Below are 21,348 nucleotides of genomic sequence, written 5' to 3'. Positions count from 1 at the left end.
AGGATCCAATAGACCACAGACCATGGATGTAGAAGAGAGTCCAATAGACCACAGACCATGGATGTAGAAGAGGGTCCTATAGACCACAGACCATGGATGTAGAAGAGGGTCCAACAGACCACAGACCATGGATGTAGAAGAGGGTCCAATAGACCACAGACCATGGATGTAGAAGAGGGTCCAACAGACCACAGACCATGGATTTAGAAGAGGGTCCAATAGACCACAGACCATGGATGTAGAAGAAGGTCCAGTAGACCACAGACCATGGATGTAGAAGAGGGTCCTATAGACCACAGACCATGGATGTAGAAGAGGGTCCAATAGACCACAGACCATGGATGTAGAAGAGGGTCCAACAGACCACAGACCATGGATGTAGAAGAGGTTTCAGTCGACCACAGACCATGGATGTAGAAGAGGTTTCAGTAGACCACAGACCATGGATGTAGAAGAGGGTCCAATAGACCACAGACCATGGATGTAGAAGAGGGTCCAGTAGACCACAGACCATGGATGTAGAAGAGGGTCCAGTAGACCACAGACCACAGACCATGGATGTAGAAGAGGTTGTGTCCAGTGCTTTTGCCCTGCATGTCAGTAAATAGCCTACAAACTCCATTAAATTATGTTGATGTCATGCTACTAGCACTACTAGCTACTGGCCGATAGCCGGTTGTTTGGGAACAGAGACGTTAATACATCCACCACGTTACAGGCTTACAGCATACAGCCCATGGGTGTATTAGACTTTTACGGTCCCATCCGGGCCTCCATTCTTCCTAGTGTGTCTATTCCCTTTTTCCCTGTGTTTCCCTATTCCCTGTCTGTCTAGTGTGGGCGTGTCTGGTTGTTGGTGGTGTGTGAGCATCTCCCGGCCCTGCAGGCTCTGCTTCTCCCGTGCTCTGAGGCAATCAACCCACCTGATCTAATCATGATCATCATCTCCAGTTCAAATAACCCGGTTCTCCAGTCACTCATCGCCAGATCGTTGACTCAACCTAAGTGGTAGTTTTGCCTCAGCATTATTTCTGAGTTATCTTGTTTGTAGTATTTTGATCTTTTGCTCGACAACTAATGTTTGTTTCCTGTTTCCAGGATCCTCGCCTGCCTGTTGACTGCCTGCCTGCCCTGCTCCACCCCAGCCTCGCCAATCCCCTTGCCAATTCACAATTCCTGCTTTTGGCAATGAAAGCCTTTTGTTCCACTGCAAACTCCGCTGTCTGTGTCTGCATTTGAGTCCAACATCTTACTGATCATAACATAAACAATAATAAAAGTGATGAAAGCTTTTACAGCTTTACCGCATACAGCTAGCAGGAAGCTGGCAGAACCGAATAGGTCATATGAGCGTGCAGGGCGGTGCAGTCCCGTGGGTCTGATGACTGTTCATTATGGCGAGGAAAATAACTCTGGATTCAGCTGTTCATTTTACTACTTTTAGGACATCATGATTTAAATGGGGTTTTTTAAGTGTTCCTACTGGTAAGTTGATGTATATTCTCTGATTTACAGACGTCTCTTTATACATCCATGGCCACAGACTCATTGGCGTTTTCAGCCCAGAGTGGCGACAGCACTACCGCAGGCGCCGTCTAGCGGCTATTGGTCAAAAAAGCACCAGAGTTTCTTCTATTGCTTCTAGGCTCTATGCCCTGCCCTTGCTCAGACCACTCCCATCTTCGAAGCCAGCCTTCATTTTGATCTCAATTACACACCTGTAAAGTTTTGTGACTGCATCTTGCACGGCGTGACGCTATCACGTTGCCAAAATCTGTCCACAGACAGACTGACAGAAATATAAACACCTGGCAAAGTACTCAAAACCGTTTCTGTGGTAGTTCCCGCTAGAGTAGATGTCTCCAGGACCACATTTTGCCATGATGACATACAGACCCACAAGGTGAAAACAATACCAGCCACTCGCTGTTGCGGCTGGTAAAAAAACATCTAAGACAACGACGACGGACTCAAGCTCTAATGTACAGAAATGAGAGCAGTATCAGTCCTTGCGTCTAACTCTCTGCAAGAAAACAAATTCATGTATTCCCCATAATGTTTAACTATTTCTGTAAGAGAAGATTAGTTTCTTTCTGTTCTTTTCTTCTTATCACTTCTGATGTAAAATGACAAAACAGCAAAGATTGATATTTACGTAATAGTGTGGGTTGGATGAACACACTTGAATAATAAACTCAGAAAAAAGGTTTGGGGCAACTGGTTAGCTCAGTTGATAGAGCGGGCGCCCATGTAACAGGCCCAGTCCTGACCGCGGTGGTCTGGGTTCGAATCCGGCCTGTGGCCCTTTCCGCATCCACTCTCTCTGTCTCCCCCCTTTCCAAGACTCTAGCCACTGTCCTGTCAATAAAAATGTTGAGGCTCCTGACGGTGTATTAATTGAATAAAGTGTAAAATAGCCAATATGTCTTGTTTGTTCCTTGTTACTGATAGAGAGTTCAATCATCCAATCCACCAAACAACTCAAAACAAGAGTAAATACCAACAGGAGAATACACTGTTTACCATTGGCAGAGCATTTTGGCAAATGTTTCTTGGGCGCTACCCACATAATCAGCTGTGCTGCTCATCCCACAAATACATGATCCTACAAGTTGGACATCATTTTGAAGGTAAATAAACAGGCTTTCCAACGATGTAAAATACAATGCCAATTAGCATTGGAACAACAGAGAAATAATCCACCAAACACAAATTTCCAAACTTTTTTTTCTGAGTTTATTATGCTGGTTCTCACTAAATGAGATACGGATTACATTTCCAGGGAATGGAATCACCCCGTCACATATTCAGGTGTTTGATGATAAACCTGGTGGTGTTGACATCGAGTGGAGTAATAAAAAAGAACAATGTGGACTTGTGACAGCAGGTTTAGCACTGATTCCTTTTGCGTGTCTGTGCTGTATTTCCTCATTAACAGGACAACACTTGACATATCCATATATCAGAAAACGATACACAAGTGACACCCTATCAGTTAGTATATTTTCTAGTCAATCTACTGATCATCCACATCATATACAGATCCTACATATTGCTGGCACATTTTTCCAGGGTGCTCTCTGTGTAGTAGTCCCTCTCTCTTTGGCTGGACATGACACAGCTCAACAGAAATGCTACGTGAGGTCCTTTAAACTGGACTGAATGACATAATGCTGGGCTGACGTGTGATGAATGCGGCCCATTGTTGCTGATATCTCTTTTTAGTTTCGTAGTAGAAATTAGTGGGATGAATTAAAATTTGTCTTCATTTATATTAAATCTTTAAACAAATATGCTTATTCATCTTCTTGCCGTGAGTTAGAAGAGAAAATTGATGCAACTCTGATAACTGAATGTACTGTATATACGAAGCTGCAGCCGGTTAGCATATTTTAGACTAAAGACCGGAAACAGGTAGCCTGGCTCTGTGCGAAGGTTTAGATAATTAATACGTTATATCTTGTATACTTAATCTGTACAAAAAACGAAGTGTAAAAATGACAAGTCGTAGTTTTATGGGGGTTTATGTCTGTGGCATAGACTGTTCTTATGTAAGAAGTGGATGAAGTCACCGTGACGTCACCCATTGGTTTGTGGACTGCCGTTTTGAAGCCTCGAAATTGGCATTTTGGCCGTCGCAATCTTGTTTTTTTGGAACCAGAAGTGACATGCGAGGGTGGAACCAGGTACAACTGAATGCTGAATAAGACATTTTTAGGCAGCCAAAATGTTACGATTAACTTTCATGAAGTGAAAACACACTGTGAAAGGGTTAAAGTTGTAAGACGAGTCTTCTTCACTACAGCATGATGTTCATTTAGTAAATGATGGTCCCATCTAGAGTCAGATAGACCATAAAGCAGGGAATGCTTTAGGGCGGGGCTACCTTATGATTGATAGGTTGCTACCACAACGTTGTCCGGTCTGGGAGATGTCTGTTTTCGTCTTAGAACTTTAACCCTTTCACAGTGTGTTTTCAGTTAATTAAAGTTAATTATAATTTTCTTGGTCACCTAATAATGTCTTATTCAGCGTTCAGTTGTACTTAGCTCCACCCTCTCGTGTCACTTCTGGTTGCTAATAATCAAGATGGCGACGTCCAAAATGTCAAAACGACAGTCCACAAATCAATGGGTGACGTCACGGTGACTACGTCCACTTTTTATATACTGTACAGTTTATGCTTGAAACTAGCGATTGAGACCATAAACTCATGTTTACAATGTCTACTGAGGTAATAAATCACTTGAGAAGTGCCAGACTTCTTTTTGCAACCAGAGGAGTTGCCCCCTGCTGGCTGTTAGAAAGAATGCAAGTTTAAGGCAGTTCCACATTGGCTTCACATTTCAGAACCAGAGGTTGCCCACTGGTCTGGGGCAACGATTTTGTGATTTTTTTCTAGTTGCCTGGCAATCTCATGGTGATGAAGACTCCAGGAAGTGACTGCTCCTGGCATAGGAATACCATAACCCCCTGTAAAAACACAATTTGTTGTTTTTACACTTCGTTTTTTGCCCAAATTAAACTAGAAGATACAGAGTATAATTGGTGAGTTTAAGAGGTGCTGATAAATGGATTTATTTTCATCTTTGGACATCTTTGTACTAAGCTAACATAACTGTCTCCTGGCATGTAAAAGCAGCAGCGGGTAGAAATGGACTAAATATGATTAAAAAATGTTATTTGTGCATGAGACAGGTAATCTGAAAAAAATCATGTTCCTCTGTGTCCTCCGGTGCTCCTAATGGCATCTGCAAGATTTCACAGACCGGAGGAAAACAACCAATCAGAGCCGAGCTGGAACCTTGCTGTCTCTGAGCAGCTGTCAGTCACTCGTAACCTCCGACCAAACGGTCAAACTAGGCAGCGCTGATCAAATATGAATCAATATTCTGTTACTATAATGCCTATTTCTCACCTCAAATGTTTTCAGAATCATCTTGTAGTGTACTGTTTAGCTGTAAAATGAGAAAGTTTGTGACCCGGCAGCCATGTTGAGATCAGCTGAGGAACAACCAAGCACCGCCCACAAGCTGGAGCACAGCCAATAGGAACGCTCTCTCTCTGAAATGACCTGTGATTGGCCAAAGTCTACCGTCACGTGCTAGATTTTTAAAGAGCTATGAGGAGGTGCAGAAATCTAGTTTTCTCTCAGAACACTTGAATTACAATATGCTGTAAGGTTATTATGATTTTTTTGCCCAATGATGCCGAAAACATTCTGCCTACTGAAGCTTTGACAGACATGGTATCGAGCTTCTCATCAAACTTCCAGCAAGAAAGTGAATGAACAAATTTTCCAAAATGTTCCTTTCGCAAGATGCAGCACATTAGGTCATAAAATCGTGGTACAAACAGTACATAGTGCAACAACACAATGTGAGATGTTGTAAACGTCTCGCTTATCATGACAACCTGTAGATTCTTATCAGTTGTTGAGGTAATCAGCATTCTTCAGCAACTGTTGGACTTCAACTGCCATGCAAATCAGCAGGTGCACATTTGCCTCCTGTCAGTGTTTGAGATAAAGGTTTTTTCTGCTGACAGACTGCGCCGCCTCAACAAGAGGAGACTTGTTTACACCCAACAACCTCCGCCACCATTAGGATGATCCTTTTCACGGCTGCAATCAATGACATTACTATCCAATACTACTACCACCCAACCCCCACTGCCAGCTGATCACAGGCCCTCTCCATCTCCATACATGTGTGAGTGTGAATGGAGCGGAGCCTATAGCTGGTGCTAGTGGTGGAGGGGAGAACAGCAGATGGCAGGGCTGCCCCCGTCATGTCTGCTTTTTGGGAGAGAACAATGCATCTCTCAGAGCTCTTGTTAAAGGAGGGGAAGGGGATTTCAGTCCATGGACAGCTGGCAGGCAGCGTGCCTCGCAGCCGCCCCTCTCCCTCCGTGTCCACACACAGACACACACTCTGCAATTAACTGGCACGGGCCATGGCTTAAATATTTACCAGGCACATGCAAACAAAAGGCTGTGCAAGAAATAATGATTAATCCATGTCTCTATTATATGACAGCACTTTTTTCATCACTGCCTCATAAGATCCCTAACTCAGTCTATCATGTAAAAAAGGAATAATCCACCATGCAGTACAGTTCAGCTTTAATTAACACAAATTATAATGAAGTCTCAGTTCAATTTCACATCTTTTTATCATTTTAGTGCCGATTATCAGTCCATTAGTCGAGCTACAGAATATTAATCACTTTTATCAAGCAAAAATGTCAAACATTCTTTGTTTTAAGCTTCTCAAATGTGTGAATTCTATGTTTTTCTCCATTAAAACCCAAATGATTTTGGTTTTTGGACTGTTGGTTGGACAAAACAAGGAGTTTGACTACATCACCTGGGGCTTCTGGGAAGTTGAGATGAGTATTTTTCACAATTTTCTGACATTTTCTAGACTTAAACATATATCAATAGATGAATCAATAATGAAAACCTTGACATTTTACCACATTTCGTAATGAAACTTTGAGACTATTTCTTTCCTCTCTTATTAACCAGTTCTTAAGGCGAGACACTACAGGCAAAAAAAAAAAGTTTTCATGCTCTGGTCAATTTTGAGTTTTTGGGCTATTTTGCCTCCAGAACATGTCTTCTTTCAGACTAGTAGAAAGAAAACATCCAAAATACACATTTAAGTGTTTATGTTACTACTTTGTCTATTTGTGTCTGTAGATTTCTGCTAAATGAACCAAAAGTTAGCCGTCGATAATGCCTCATTTGCATATTTAAACATACAATTCAATCAGAAAACCTGTAATGCAAAAAAAATACTTGTCTTAATGTAAGAAATGAATTGGGAAAGTTTCACAGTGATATCTATTAGTTAAATCTAGTTATAATAATATTTACTGTATTTACCATCCTATCTTGAAGTTTTTATAGAGGGGTTTGTTCATACTGTATATCATTCACAGCCTGATTCATATCGTATTTTATTCCTAAAAAACATGGCAAAAAATGGTTCTTTTGGCAGTTGACAGTATTTTCTGATTGATGGAGTGATAAAAAGACATATCCAAAATTCCCTCTGTAAAAACTTTGACTCTAATATGTCAGCAAAATGAAACTTAGCACATATTTCATAGATAATTCCTCATTTGCATATTTAAACATACAATTTCAGAAAACTTCAAAAAATAACTGTGTTAAAAGGACATTTGTAAGAATCAGAAATGTCTTGTTAACAGCGACACCTGTGGCCGTTAGGTCAACGAAAGTCAGCGTCCTGTTACTCGCACTTGTGCTTGCTCTACATAGACATGAACGAGCAACGCTCAACACAGTGAGGAGACACACGTCAGCTAAAAGCACAATATCACTCTATATTTCAGCTGCTTGGCAGTAATGTTAGCTGACCAGACGAAGGTCTCTCCATGAATCAATGCTGATCCTAGTGTTGGCTTTTCCTGCCTCAGCCTCCCGACCGCGGCCGGAGGGAACAGGGGAGACGCCGGAGTTTTGGTCGGAGACGATAACGTTTCTCGCTGAGGAGCCCCGTCACTTCACAAGACACGGGACACCTCTGTTGGTCTGGAGGAGCTGCAGCAGTTATTTCTGCACAAACGTCCACTGAACATTCACTAGATATTCTCAGAGATAAACTAACTCTTCTGCAGTGTGGAGTGTGCACGCATGCATGTGAGGGGAGCGAAAGAGAGCGAGAACGAGCGCGGTGTGTGAGTGAAGGCAGGCAGAGGAGCAGAGTACAGCAGAGACTCCGGTCCTGGAGACCAAAGCTACGGTCTCCCCCGCGTCCTCCGACCGCGGCCAACACTGTTTAACAGACGGGCTTCACTAGATACAACCAAGAGGTTTTGGTGCTTCACTGTAGTTTGTGTTGGAGTCTGAGTCTGAACAGCGTAGCCACACGCTAGCGCGAATGGGACACCAACCCGGATTGATTTATACGTGTAAGAAGTTACAAACTGTCCCTTTAATGTAAGTAAACTGTGGAAGTTTAATGGTGATATAATATCTATTAGTTAACATTTTTACACTAATCACCTGTGGTGACTTAACACAGAAATCTTTAGGTTATATATCATCATATTTTTCTGGAGTATTTCAATAAAGATGTTATGACAGTGAGGGTGTAATGTTTTACTGCATTTTATTATCGTTATTATCTCCTGCTGTCTCACAATAACATTCCTATGTTGCTCCTTTAACTGTAGGAGCAGCAGGGACTTCAAATCCTTCAAACTACAGAACAACAAAAACAACAACACACTCTTTTACATGATACAAGCAGCCAGCTGAGATAGTGCTGCTGATCCCAATCCAATTTTTGCTCCTCCTCCTCCTCCTCTCTGCTCCTCCTCCTCTCTCCTCCTCCTCCCCTCTCTCCTCCTCTCCCCTCCTCTTCCTCCCCTCCCGTCCTCCTCCTCCTCCTCCTCCTCCTCCTCCTCTCTGTTCCTCCTCTTCCTCCCCCTCCTCCTCCTCCTCCTCCTCTCTCCTCCTCTCCCCTCCTCCTCTCTCCTCTCCTCCTCTCTCTCTCCTCTCCTCCCCTACCTCCTCCTCTCCTCCCCTCCTCCTCCTCTCTCCTCCTCCTCCTCCTGTCTCCTCCTCCTCTCCCTCCTCCTCCTCTCTCCCCCTCTCTCCTCCTCCTCTCTCCTGCTCCTCCTCTTCTCCTCCTCTCTCCTCCTCCTCGTCCCCTCCTCCTCCTCTCTCCTCCTCCTCCTCCCCTCCTCCCCTTTCCTCCTCCTCTCTCCTCCTCCTGTCTCCTCCCCCTCCCATCCTCCTCCACCCCTCCCCCCCCCTCCTCCTCTCTCCTCCTCCTCCTCCTCCTCCCCTGTGCTCTGCTTTTGATCCCACAGGGACTTGGAGCCTTTACATTCCAGTCATTCCAGCCGCAGCGAACAATCGGCCCTCAGTTATTTATTGGTGCAGCTCGCGGCCTCAGTTCAGTCTGCTGCTGCCCGTCTGCGCGTACACACACACACACGTTCACGGAGGAAACGAGAGGAAGGAGCTCGAGTCGGGAAGCTTGTGGACTTGTTGTTGAATTGAAGCACAGAATAGCGTAAAGTCGTTCCTGAGGGATGACTCTATATTTTGGTAAGTTTTTCATTCTGAATTGATCTCTCGGTCGGTGTTGCGTTTGGGTGCCTGAGAAGGCACGTTTTTTTTAGCATAGCGCAGTATTGACTGCTGGATTAATGATATGACTTTTTGTTTAAAGCTGATGGAAAAAATCTCATTATTTCTTATTGATCAAGTGAAGAACACCACTTTTACTGATCTGGATCATTATTTCTACACATATTAAATTAATTTCACAAAGTGGAGTTTCTGCTCGATTTAAAGCAGTAGGATGTTATCATATTGATTCCCATAAGAAGCTTTTAGAGAACAGTTTTTGTTTTCTTTTTAATGAGGCATTTTACACGTTTCAGCATGTTTCCTGTATATACATTATAGTTTTGTGCTTCATCATTCAAGTCAATTTATGATTCATCCCAAGGGGGCAATTTGTGCTGCAGCAAGTATAAAACATCCAATAGAACATAGGACATACAAGCCCCTTAAAGGCAGGGACTATAAACAATATTATGGACATTGAATATTATTATCATCACCATTACCAATATAATAGTGATCATTGTAGTTTATGTCAAATTTGAATCAGTGTGTTTGTTTGTGTGATGTTTGTAGTAACTGTATTAGTGTTTCACTTCCGTTTGTCTGGCTGCTGGAGAAAGTTCTACTTTAAAGTGTGTGGGCAGTAAAACTGGATCTGAACTGACATCATTGGCAGGGGTATTTCCAGCAGCAGCTCCTGCAGTTCCAGCTAAAGTCAGTGTGTAGTAGAAGAGTTTGTAAATGATCTTTTATTGTCACACATTGTGCAGCACACAGTGAAATTTAGCTTCTGCATTTAACCCGTCCTTGTTTATTAGGAGCAGTGGGCAGCTAGTACTATACAGCACCTGGGGAGCAGTTTGGGGGGTCGGTGCCTTGCTCAAGGGCACCTCAGCAGTGCCCAGGAGGCAAACTGGCACGTAAAAAAAATTAAAATTAAAAAATCAATCATTAATCATTTGTAAATGAATTGAGTTGATGTTAGCTGAAATACATTATAAATGGTTTTGATTATAACAACGGGGGTGAGGAGCCCTGAAGAGCTGATGAGATCAAATTTGAACATATACAGTATGTTGTGCAGTGCTAGATCTGATCAATATTATTCTTTTTCCCTCAGATTTGTGAATAACTGCCACCTATAGGCTGTTTTTTTTTTGCTAATTTCCCGCCAACTGAAATGAGAACTGCTGAAGGCTCATCTGGAACGGTCCTGCACCGTCTCATCCAAGAGCAGCTCCGCTACGGCAACCTGACGGACACTCGCACGCTCCTGGCCATCCAGCAGCAGGCCCTGCGCGGAGGCGGCAGCGGCAGCGGCGGGGGCACCAGCAGCCCTCTCTCCTCCCTGGAGAGCCTCACCCAGGAGGAGTCCCAGTACGTCCAGATGTCGACGCGACAGGAGCCCCAGGGCCAGGAGCACCAGGGCGACTGCCTGCACTCCGAGAGCCAGGTGTGCCACCTGTACCAGCTCCATGGAGAGCAGCTGCCCACGTATGAGGAGGCAAAGGCCCACTCCCAGTACCTGATCTCCCAGAAGGGACAGGCGGAGCCTGGCGTGGACATAATGGGGGGTCGCGGTGAGGGACAGTGGGATCTGAAAAGGGAGCACGCTCGCTCCCTCAGTGAGAGGCTCATGCAGCTTTCTCTGGAGAGGAACGGACCTCGAGACAATTTAGCCATCAGCTCCTCACACAGCTACCCGCAGCTGTATAACAACGTTACGAACACGGAGGCGGCTAACAGGGAAGGTCCACGACAATGTAGAGATCAACGTGGGCCTCCCCCAGACTATCCTCTGTTTGCCAGACTTCCTGGATACATGCTCAGCCACTCACAGGAGCACGGACACTACTACAGAGACCCTCCTCCCCCTTTCTACTCCCAGCATCACAGGTAAACACAGCAGACGGAGGACAGTATGGTGCAGCTATCAGATCAAATGCAGCCAAGTAAACAGTGCTTTCATTCAGTATTTCCAAGGCCTTCAGCAGTGTTGTAATGAGTCACTCATGTCTCCCCTCAGCAGGTATGTGTCTGCTCAGTCCCAGGTGGCTTACAACAACAGCATCACCACCACCGCAGCCCCCTCCAACGAGAACTCAGCTCAGACCAATGTGTTGATACGGGAGAACGAGCGGCTCAGGAAGGAGCTGGAGGTCTACACTGAGAAGGCCGCCAGGCTGCAGAAGGTGAGAGAAGATCGCAATTGGCAATGAACGTAGCTGTTGGCTCATAGAGGGGTTTGGAAATTGTAAAACAATACTTTCCTTGCCAGTACATGTCAGGGTGAGAAGCTGTCTGGCAGGAGAGGGATCCCAGTGGTTGGCTCACTCCAGACACACCTCCCACAGCTGCTTTTTTATCACATTTATTTTAATGGTTTGTGACTTTTTTTTAAATGTGCTATAACAGTGAGGTTTCTCCTCCTTCCAGCCTCTGGAATGCCAACAACACATCCCCCCCTTTGTCTTTCAAACATGCTGGCATATTGCCATGAAAGGAGATAAATACCTTTGACACCTGGGATGTTGATTCCCACTTTTCAGTTGTGCATAACGTTAAAAGCCATTTGCCTGTAGGCAGTGAAAAAAGAAAAGAGAGCGGCATTTGTACAGATTGGCCTTGTTGATATTAACAACATAAAGCACAATCCAGACAATGAATGGAACAATGAGACTGATCATCTCACATTTTCTTCCCAGCTGGAGTTGGAGATTCAGAGAATATCTGAAGCTTACGAGACTCTGATGAAAGGCTCAGCCAAGCGGGAGACTCTGGAGAAAACAATGAGGAAAAAACTAGAGGCCGAGATTAAGAGGATGCACGACTTTAACAGAGACCTGAGAGGTATGCACCTGTTCATCTGCTGGTAACTGCTGGTAACGCACACTTTGCTTTTAACCCAATGTGTGTGTAACCGTCATGTTTCGTTTTGGTTTCCTCCTACAGATCAGCTTGACTCAGCTACCAAACAGCGGGCGGCCAAGGAGGCCGAGTGTACCGACCAGAGACAGCACGTCTTTGTTAAGCTGCTGGAGCAGAGTAAGTTTACGTCTTTTATTCTGAATTAGGGCTGTGAAAGTTAAAGCATCATATGAAACTGTAAAACCAAAGGAATCCACTGGTACTAACCATGTCATACTAGCTTGTTGCAAAGGAGACTAACTCCAAACTTTTGCTAAATGTTGGCGAGGAAAAACTGTCATGGCCATTTTCAAATTGACCTCTGACCTCCAGATCAGTGAATGTAAATGGGTTCTATGGGTACCCACGAGTCTCCCCTTTACAGACATGCCCACTTTATGATAATCACATGCAGTTTGGGGCAAGTCATAGTCAAGTCAGCACACTGACACACTGACAGCTGTTGTTCCCTGTTGGGCTGCAGTTTGCCATGTTATGATTGGAGCATATTGTTTTATGTTAAATGCAGTACCTGTGAGGGTTTCTGGACAATATCTGTCATTGTTTTGTGTTGTTAATTGATTTACAATAATAAATATATACATACATTTGCATAAAGCAGCATATTTATCCACTCCCATGTTGATAAGAGGATTAAATACTTGACAAATCTCCGTTTAAGGTTCATTTTGAACAGATAAAAAAATTTGCAATTAATTTTTGATTTGCGGATTCTCACAGCTTGGCTCACGACAGAATAGAGTTGAGGATGTAATTTGTTATCTGATTTGACAAATCTCACAGCCCTGTGAAGCACTCAACAATGGCAGGAACATAGTTTAGGAGGGATTGGTTTCCTCCTTCAGTGTTTTAAAGGCTGTGGCTCCCGCATGTCGGGACACAAATGGCTCTATCTCTAATGTTAAGAGACGCAAGCTATATATCATAGCTGTAGTAAATGTGGCCTGGATTCCAGGACATTTTTTTCAGACTGTCTCTGCATGCGACCCCCCCCCCCCTCCCTCCCATGCTCAGTTTTGCATCACTACTGACTCTCCTCCTCAAGGGGAACTAATAAGTCTGGGACTCCAGGGCCGTCCAGGCCCAAACTCCAGATGACCCCTGGCCAGCTCGCTCTCCTTGTTTGGGCATTTGTTGTTTAATCATGATCAGCCAGTTGTGGATATTTCTTTACTCCTTTTCTGTTCTCTGCAGCAGGGATGTGCTGTCGAGTAAACCCAGCTAATCTCAGTTTAGTCATCTTTATCATTGACCAAATGCTATTTTTGATTCGACACATTTCAAGATTCAAGAGTTTTATTTGTCACGTACTCTTACAGGATGTGCAGTGAAATGTAAAGTGGCAGTGCTCACAAACAAAAACAACCACAACTACACAAATATATTTAAAATGTAATAAAAATGAAAGGGACAATGGCATTATTTTACAGTAAGAGAGGCCTGTATACAATGTGGAATATAAATGGGAATGATGAATGAACATTTGTGAATGATTTTCGGACAAATGTTTTTTACCTGGCACAGGTTCAAAGCTCTTTATTTGTCATGGTCCAGTTAAAACATGGTGCTTGAATTGATATAAACATCAGTTAATATAAATTAGTAATGTAAATGTGTATTTGTAAAAAAACAGACATATCTGACAGAGGATTTCTTTTTGTTCTGAAACTGTAGTTATATAATCAACAGCTGTTCTGTTCTGAATGACCCTGCTGTTGGGATGACAGTTGTACTTTCCTGTTTTAATCAGCCATGGTGTGATTGTCTTGAGCCATAAGATCAAGAACTATTGTCCATCTGCTTTGTCCTGGAAACAGTTATCTTGGAACATCAGCAAAGCTATGTTTAAATGACAATGGTGGGATGTGTTGTGTATATGTGTTTTTTTTGTTACAAGGACCACTTGAATTATATTTTGAGCTGCATGTTTACTTCACGTCCTCAGAAGCATTCCAGAGCTTTTCCAAGTACAAAGCTATGCCTGTGTGCGTAAGTGGATAAGAGGAAGTCTGCATTCCCTCCACAGGCATGCACTGCTGTTGTATAATCAACCCCCTTTTTAAAGTGGCACAACAGATAAACTGTCTTTCTTTTCTAAAAATTTTAGTAAATGAGATTATTTTAATGTTGATTTGTTTGTAACTCTGAGATTCATTTTCATTTTAGAAGACAAGGTGACTAACGGTCTGTTATTGAACCACATACCTTGATGGCTGTGTGTGTAAATGTCTCTTGTTGGGTCGCATTCCATTCAAATGTACCTCACTGAGTTTACACAGCCGCTTGACTGACCCATCAATAGCCACTCTTGATTTACAGTAGGGGAGAGCGGGGTCGGTTGGGACAGGATTTGAAATTTACAAATGTTTTCTTTTTCTCAAAGAAATTTGTTAACAAGTGACATTGTAAATATAAGTCTTATAAGATATTTTTAAGCCCAGAACAAGGTGTCCCAACCAACCCAGGGTGGCAGAATTTTGGGAATATTAAATTTAAATTATGTCTTTCACATTTGGGTTTATTTTCTAAAAAACTTGATAAATTGTTAGCCGACACCTGTATCTGTTCAGGGATCAATTATTTGTATTACTGTTTAGTAGTCTGTGAGTAATAGGTTATATATAGGTTAAGGTTATAGAGTTCTACAGGAATGAGTCCTAAAACCCGGAAGTGAATTAGCATTTTAGCAATTCCTGTTCCCTCGCCTGGAGGTTAATGGGTTTCTTGAATGGGTTTTTAGTTAGATGCCTGAAATAGGTTCTGTGGTTAATACAAGCTGAAGAGAATTTAATGTTTTGTTCTACGATATCAAATATACTGTCAGTAAATATCCCACTCGTGAATTTTGAAGCTTTAATGGGTCTTAAAAGGGCGGTTGCTAACAAGTAGCTAAATGAGACTACTAAACGTCATCACGCCGACTCGTCCGAATTTACAGCCTCATTGTGTCCAAAACCCGATGGAAAAATCCCATTGTCTTTTTGTCGAGGGAACCCAGGGCGATGCCAACTTCCTGGTTGGCCTAGATAAATCCACAAAAGTGTCCCAACTGACCTCATTTTCCCCCATAGCCTTCTTTAGCATTCATTTGACCTCCTCTACGTGGCTGCTATTGTCCCAGGACAATAAGAGATGATGGCCCCCTGATCTCATATATTCCAGGATCAGGTCACTGTTTTTCTTACCACCCCTCACCTCATTTTTTTGCCCTTTCTGTGTCTTAGATGAAGAGCAGCAGCGGGAGCGCGAACATCTGGAGAGGCAGATGCAGCACCTGCGCGTCTCTGGGGAGGAGTGCCAGCGGAGGCGGGAGCTGCTCGAGCAGGCTCTGGCCTCGACGCAGGCCCGCAACCGGCAGCTGGAGGAAGAGCTGCAGAGGAAGAGAGCCTACGTAGAGAAAGTGGAGCGGCTTCAGAGCGCGCTGGCGCAGCTGCAGGCGGCGTGCGAGAAGAGGGAGGCGCTGGAGCTGCGGTTGCGCACGCGACTGGAGCAGGAACTGAAAAGCCTCAGGGCACAGCAGGTGAGGGGAGGAAGTCATTCCATAGACTTATGTCTAATAGAAAGAAATACTTCAACATTTTGTAAGATATGCATATTTGCTTTCTTGTCAAGAGTTAGATGAGAAGATCGGTACCACTCTGAGGTCTGAGAGTTGTATCAATCTTCTCATCTGACTTTCGCCAAGAAAGTGATTCATTTTCCAAAATACCAAACTATTCATTTAAATGAAAGGTGTTTGTTTCCTTATGTTGACAACAGTTGTCTATTATCGCAGTCTCAGAAACAGGCAGCTGACCCCACGGCTTCAGAGTTGAGCTCCTCCACGTTGCAGCAGCAGCTGAGGGAGAAAGAGGAGCGTGTTCTGGCCTTGGAGGCGGACATCACCAAGTGGGAGCAAAAATACCTGGAGGAGAGCACCATGAGGCAGTTTGCAATGGATGCAGCTGCCACTGCTGCAGCACAGAGGTACGACAACACATGGAGCAAAAAAACATCCTGATATTTACCATTTCATTTAAGTTTCTGGAGGTTTTTCAACAGTCCTCTATTTTCTTTGCAGAGATACAACCATCATCAATCATTCACCACGACATTCACCAAACAGCAGTTTTAATGAAGACCTGCCTTTGTCGAGTCACAGACACCAGGAGATGGAGAACAGGTATACATCTTTCCACGTCCTTGTTAGATACCAGCTAATACCTGCTTCTTTTGTTTGGGTTTGTGATCTAACGGTGTCTTCCGTGTGTTTAGGATCCGCGCACTTCACGCTCAGCTCCTGGAGAAGGACGCTGTGATCAAAGTCATCCAGCAGCGCTCCCGATGGGAGCAGGGCAAGCTGGAGAAACAGGGGCTTCGCCTCGCCAGGTCCGTCCCCTCTATCAACACCGTGACCAGCAGCACAGAGAGTAAAGGTGAGTACAAGATGTTTATCCCCCGCGCTTCATGCAACACTGGAATTTTGAATCTGTGATGACACATGCTTTCAAGCGACAACTGGCAGACTGAGCCGTGTCGCCAGACAGAATGTGCACTTCCTAAAAAAAAAAGTACTGACTAGGAGACAACCTTTTCGTGTTCCTCAAATGGACAACATGTTTTTAAACTGGAATGCATATCATCTCTCACTCCAGAATAGCCCGATCCAGAATAGCCATGGGAAGAACTCGGCAGGGCAGATGTTCGGGAGTGTGTAAATGTGGATGTGAGCAGGGTAATTAAGCAACCTCCTCTCTTTGTCTACGTTTGTAGGAAAGAGCCTCTCAGATGACCAGACAGGTGCTGCTGCTGCGTTGCAACCCCAACCCTGCGTGGGGCCCAGGGGCCCGAGTCGGGACTCCAGCACCCAAAGTGACAACGTCCCTACTGAGGAGCCTGAGCTCACAGCAGAGCCTGGCAAGCTAAAGATGTCTGAGGTGATCTCAGCGGCTTCCACTGGTGGGTTTATTGCTTTGTTAAGCCTTTGACACCCAGTCACCAAACTACTTCTGGGTTCATTGTAACAGGCTTTGAGTTATATTCTATATGACTTCTATTTGAAGTGTAACCAGACCCTGGATCAGGACACACTAAAGATGTAGTGTTGATACTAATAACTTTAAATTAAACAAGGTGCAGCTTTGCAGTTGCATTTGCTTGAGCATACCAAGGTTGTATTTGTAATCTGCTAATTTAATTTCGCTGTAGACGCCCCGGAGGAGCCACTCAAGACATTCAAGAGCATCAACAGCTCAGATGCAGAGGTGGTTGAAATCCTCATTTGAGTGCTCACTACAGCTGATATATGACTGAACAGCGACGGTCAACGATGACAGAGACTTTTGAGTGTTAAAGGCCTTCCTCAACGTCTGACCACGAGTAAAGAAAGCCAGATCGTCAGACGTGAGAGGAGCTATTTCACCTACGTCAAACATGCAGTGTCCAGAATGTGGCAGAGGAGAGCTGAGCTTTCCTTCTACTGACATTTACCTCAAGAGTCCGAATTCTCCAAGGTACCTGGACAGTATTCTGCTCTGTGATAGGAACTTTTGTTGTGCACGTTAATTTTTCAGTTACGTATTGTATTTATATTTGCAAATGCTGCTCATATTGTGATGTTACTTTTTATGTTTGAGAGGTTAGAAGAACAAGGATCACTCCACGCCTTGCTCTGCTCCACTTAAATTATATACAGTTATACTCACTTTTCTGGATTAAGCGCGCAACCCCTTCTGTGTTTTGTTCGGTTTATTTTGAATTTCCAGCGAGCCTGTTACCTCAGAAAGTAATGGGAATATTTATAATATAAGCATCCTCTTTGTTTTCATGCCATGTTTGGGGATTATTCTGTTTCACAGAACCTAAATTAACAGTTGCTCGTCTCTTTAAAATACATCCGGGGCCCTCCTCACAGGTCAGAAGAAGATTTTGAGCCCGCAGAATGTCTGCTCATTTCTCTCTTAAAAAAGCCTGCGAGGACTGACGAGTGTTTCACCGGGGTCTAATTTTCCAGTTCCCGGGTTAATGTTCAGGGCTTCAGATGGCGACTGCCCAGCATTTCGCTCCCGTCCGCTAACACGCTGGAGCTAATCTTCTCACATTCCCTCGCTGAGGGAATGCTCCCATTAAAGAAAAAGGCTATCTAAAGTCTGACCCCTCGCCCTTGTTAAAATGGCACGCATTCTTTGGCATTGGTTATTTCTTCCGAGTCGCAGTAGCTGGTTCTACCACGAGCATAGAAATGGTCCACTATAATTGGCCTGCATTTGCTACTCTATTTGTTGTCCCCATTACTGTGTCATATTCAGCTGTTTTCCCCACTGCTCAAGTATCTATGTGGACTATATCCTTAACATGGAATCTTCTATTTATTTCTCCCTGCATAGTGTCGGATCACTGAACACTGCTGAATGTAGACTCCTGTTTTCCAGGACTGTGTCCCTTTTGTATTTAACTGGAATGTGTTCTACTCTTTAGAGGGGAATACCGCTAAGCTAATATATTATCCTACAGTTTTTAATTGCTGAATTGTCAGGGTCCATCTTGACAACATTATCAATAAGAGTATTGTTTTAAGTCCCACGAATAGCATGTGAAGTCTCACATTTGACTGGTATTCCCCGTCAAGCTTTCCCGTCACAATGCGTTTGCTGGTCAAAGCACTGTGTCAGTTTGAGTTAATGCCCTTCACTTTTTTTGGAATGTGTTTACATGAATGGCTATCTGAAGTGAGAGAAGTTAACATATTTTCTAGCTTGTTTTTTTCATTGATTTACTTTATTTGTTTTGTTTTTCTGTTGCCAAAGATGTGCTCTACTTTTAAGTTATAACCGATGTCAAATACAAAAGGTCCTGTTAAGGTGCCTTGCTTCAGCTGGTTGACCCATTGTGATGTTGCTGTGAACTTTTGTAAAGGAAACATTTGTATGTATGCCTTACCATTTCACTATAATAGATTAAAATTCTTAATATATGTCTGATAAAAGGCTTTCTGTTTTGGATTTTTTACACAGTATGCATTGGATAGATTGATTACAAAAATCCTACTGAACGACTGAGATACCAGGTTAGATATTGTAATATTTAAAGACCCCCATTCATGATGTTTGTTTATTCAGTACCACTATTCAGCTGTGGTCCGTCTTGATCAATAAGAGAGAAAAAGTGAAGTACTAAAAGACAACAACAACAATGCAGTTGCTTAAATTCTTAAATTTAAATGTCTAATGAGTAGGACTTCAGGACATATATTTCCCTCAGGACCTGGTGGAGACCAAAACAGAGCTAAAAGGGCGGTGAATATATTTGCCAACAAGGTACAGTGTGTAGGATTTAGGGAGATCTATTGGCAGTAATGGAATGTAATATTCATTATTGTGTTTTCATTAGTGTATAATCACCTGGAACTAAGAATATTGTTTTCATTCGCTTAGGATGAACCCTTCATATCTACATAGGGAGCGGATCCTCTTCACAGAGTCCGCCATGTTGCACCGCCATGTTTCTACAGTAGCCCAGAATGGACAAACCAAACACTGGCTCTAGAGAGAGCCTGTAAAATGTTTGTATCTCTGTCCTTCGTGGAGAATATGGAGGCTGTGGTCAACTTGAATCCATGATGGTCATTGTGGATTCCAATGGTGACACATTTTAACAGGGTACAGAATGTATCAAAGTTTCTTCAGACAGTCTTTAAACCACTCCTGAGGGATAATGTATCTCGCTGCTTCAGTAGCCTATGTGGGGCTATGTTCCAAATTGTTATTTCACCAAAATATGTCTAAATCTACTGCTTCTGTAGAGGGCTATTGTACTTTGGTTCACTCTTACCACTTCCATCAACCTCGTTTCTGTTTCAATAGGCAGCTGTTTGTACCAAAAAAAGATCTAAAAACCCACCTGCCCAGCACAAAATGTCAGACAGGCAAAGTTAGCAAAATAACATAGTGGAACATTTAGCAGCTAAAGAGACAGATATGTCCCTCAGTCATTGGTGGAGACCAAAACAGAGATATATGGTCGGTGAATATATCTGCCAGGTGGCCAGCAACACAACTTCAAATAAATGCTAACAACTTTAAGGTTCGTAATGTGCCTTTCACATATAATGCGGCAACGGCACTACTGCGCTCTGAAACCCTATATTTCCAACAACTTGCGCGGCGCAACAACGTCTTTTTGCTGTGCCGAGTAAAGCGCAGCGCACAGCTCGTGGTGCGCTGTGCCCAAAGTTCATACTGGTCGAACTTTGGGCGCAAAGCACTGTGATGTGTGCTGAACCCAGCAGCCAGCGCAGCGCAAACTGCATTCTATGTGAAAAGCCCTTAAGGATGATATGTTGTGTTTACAGTTTGTTACGCTGTCCCCGAATTTTTTTTAGAATGAAATAACTTGAGGTTGGCAGTTTTATTTCAGTCACGTTCAAAAACAGTTCAAGTTAAAAGGAATAATAAACAGAAGATCTCGTTTCACTTGATGTAACATTTTAAAGCTGCTCAGACTCTCAATAGGAACTGTTCTGTGACGAAGCATAAATTCTGAGAAATATAATATAGCTAATTGTATTGCTCTGAGGGATGTTATTTTTTTATGGTTATGTGTCTAGTACAGTGGTTCTCAAAGTGGGGTCAGGGGACCCCCAGAGGTCCTTGAGGGAGTTCCAGGGGGTCCCCAGCAAAAAAGTAAATAATTTGGTTTTACTATAATTCCATCCATAAGTAACACAATGACAGAATGTATGACTATTTTGGTTATGGGTTTAATACACTTTCTGTAATAAAACATTTAAAAGCATAAATCATATCAGATGGGGGACCCTGGAACACAATCTTATCAAAATAGGGGTCTGTGGTCTAATTTGTATCAGTTTAGGGGTCGTTGGCGTGAAAAAGTTTGGGAACCACTGGCCTAGTAGACTTTCAAGAAGTTGATGCAGCCTTTAAAGGGGAACACCACTTAAATTAAGAAATCCAATATGTTATTTCCATGGCCTAGGAAATTGCAATCAATATGTGAACATGAGCTACTCTCTCTCAAAGCCAGAAACCAGTCAAGTAAGTCTCAAACTTGTGATGTCATAGGGTGTAAAGCAGGGGCGTCAAACTCATTTCAGTTCATGGGCCACATACAGCCAAATTTGACCTCAAGTGGGCCCAAACCAGTAAAACGATTGATAACCTATAAATAACAACACTTCCAAATTTGTCCCTTTCTTTTAGTGTAAAGAAGTACAATTATATTCTGAAAATGTTCACAGTTAATGAACAATCCATTCACAAAACAGATGACGAACAGCCTGAGATGTCTCGCTAATCTCTCGGATATGACAG

General features: G+C 43.3%; 1 protein-coding gene across 3 annotated transcripts; it reads left to right on the top strand.

The window, feature by feature from the left end:
* The first annotated feature begins 8,869 nt into the window (after positions 1-8,869).
* amotl2a (angiomotin like 2a) lies at positions 8,870-19,004 on the top strand. 3 transcript variants are annotated; one of them, XM_037770669.1, is made up of 12 exons: positions 8,871-9,088; positions 10,233-11,008; positions 11,139-11,304; positions 11,818-11,962; positions 12,065-12,157; positions 15,265-15,560; positions 15,816-16,006; positions 16,101-16,202; positions 16,295-16,455; positions 16,793-16,978; positions 17,228-17,342; positions 17,382-19,004. In XM_037770669.1, exons 2-11 carry the CDS (start codon positions 10,293-10,295, stop codon positions 17,302-17,304), a joined length of 2,133 nt encoding a protein of 710 aa, XP_037626597.1. In that variant the 5' UTR covers positions 8,871-9,088; positions 10,233-10,292; the 3' UTR covers positions 17,305-17,342; positions 17,382-19,004. The 3 variants fall into 3 exon arrangements, with proteins under 3 accessions (XP_037626599.1, XP_037626597.1, XP_037626596.1); XM_037770671.1 differs by having other exon boundaries at positions 8,870-9,088; positions 11,142-11,304; positions 17,228-19,004; XM_037770668.1 differs by having other exon boundaries at positions 17,228-19,004.
* The last annotated feature ends 2,344 nt before the right edge of the window (positions 19,005-21,348 follow it).

This window comes from Sebastes umbrosus, chromosome 5 (genome assembly GCF_015220745.1).
Source record: "Sebastes umbrosus isolate fSebUmb1 chromosome 5, fSebUmb1.pri, whole genome shotgun sequence".
NCBI lineage: Eukaryota > Metazoa > Chordata > Actinopteri > Perciformes > Sebastidae > Sebastes > Sebastes umbrosus.
The sequence above is the reverse complement of the archived record's forward strand: the minus strand, read 5'-3'. Positions and strand labels throughout refer to the sequence as shown.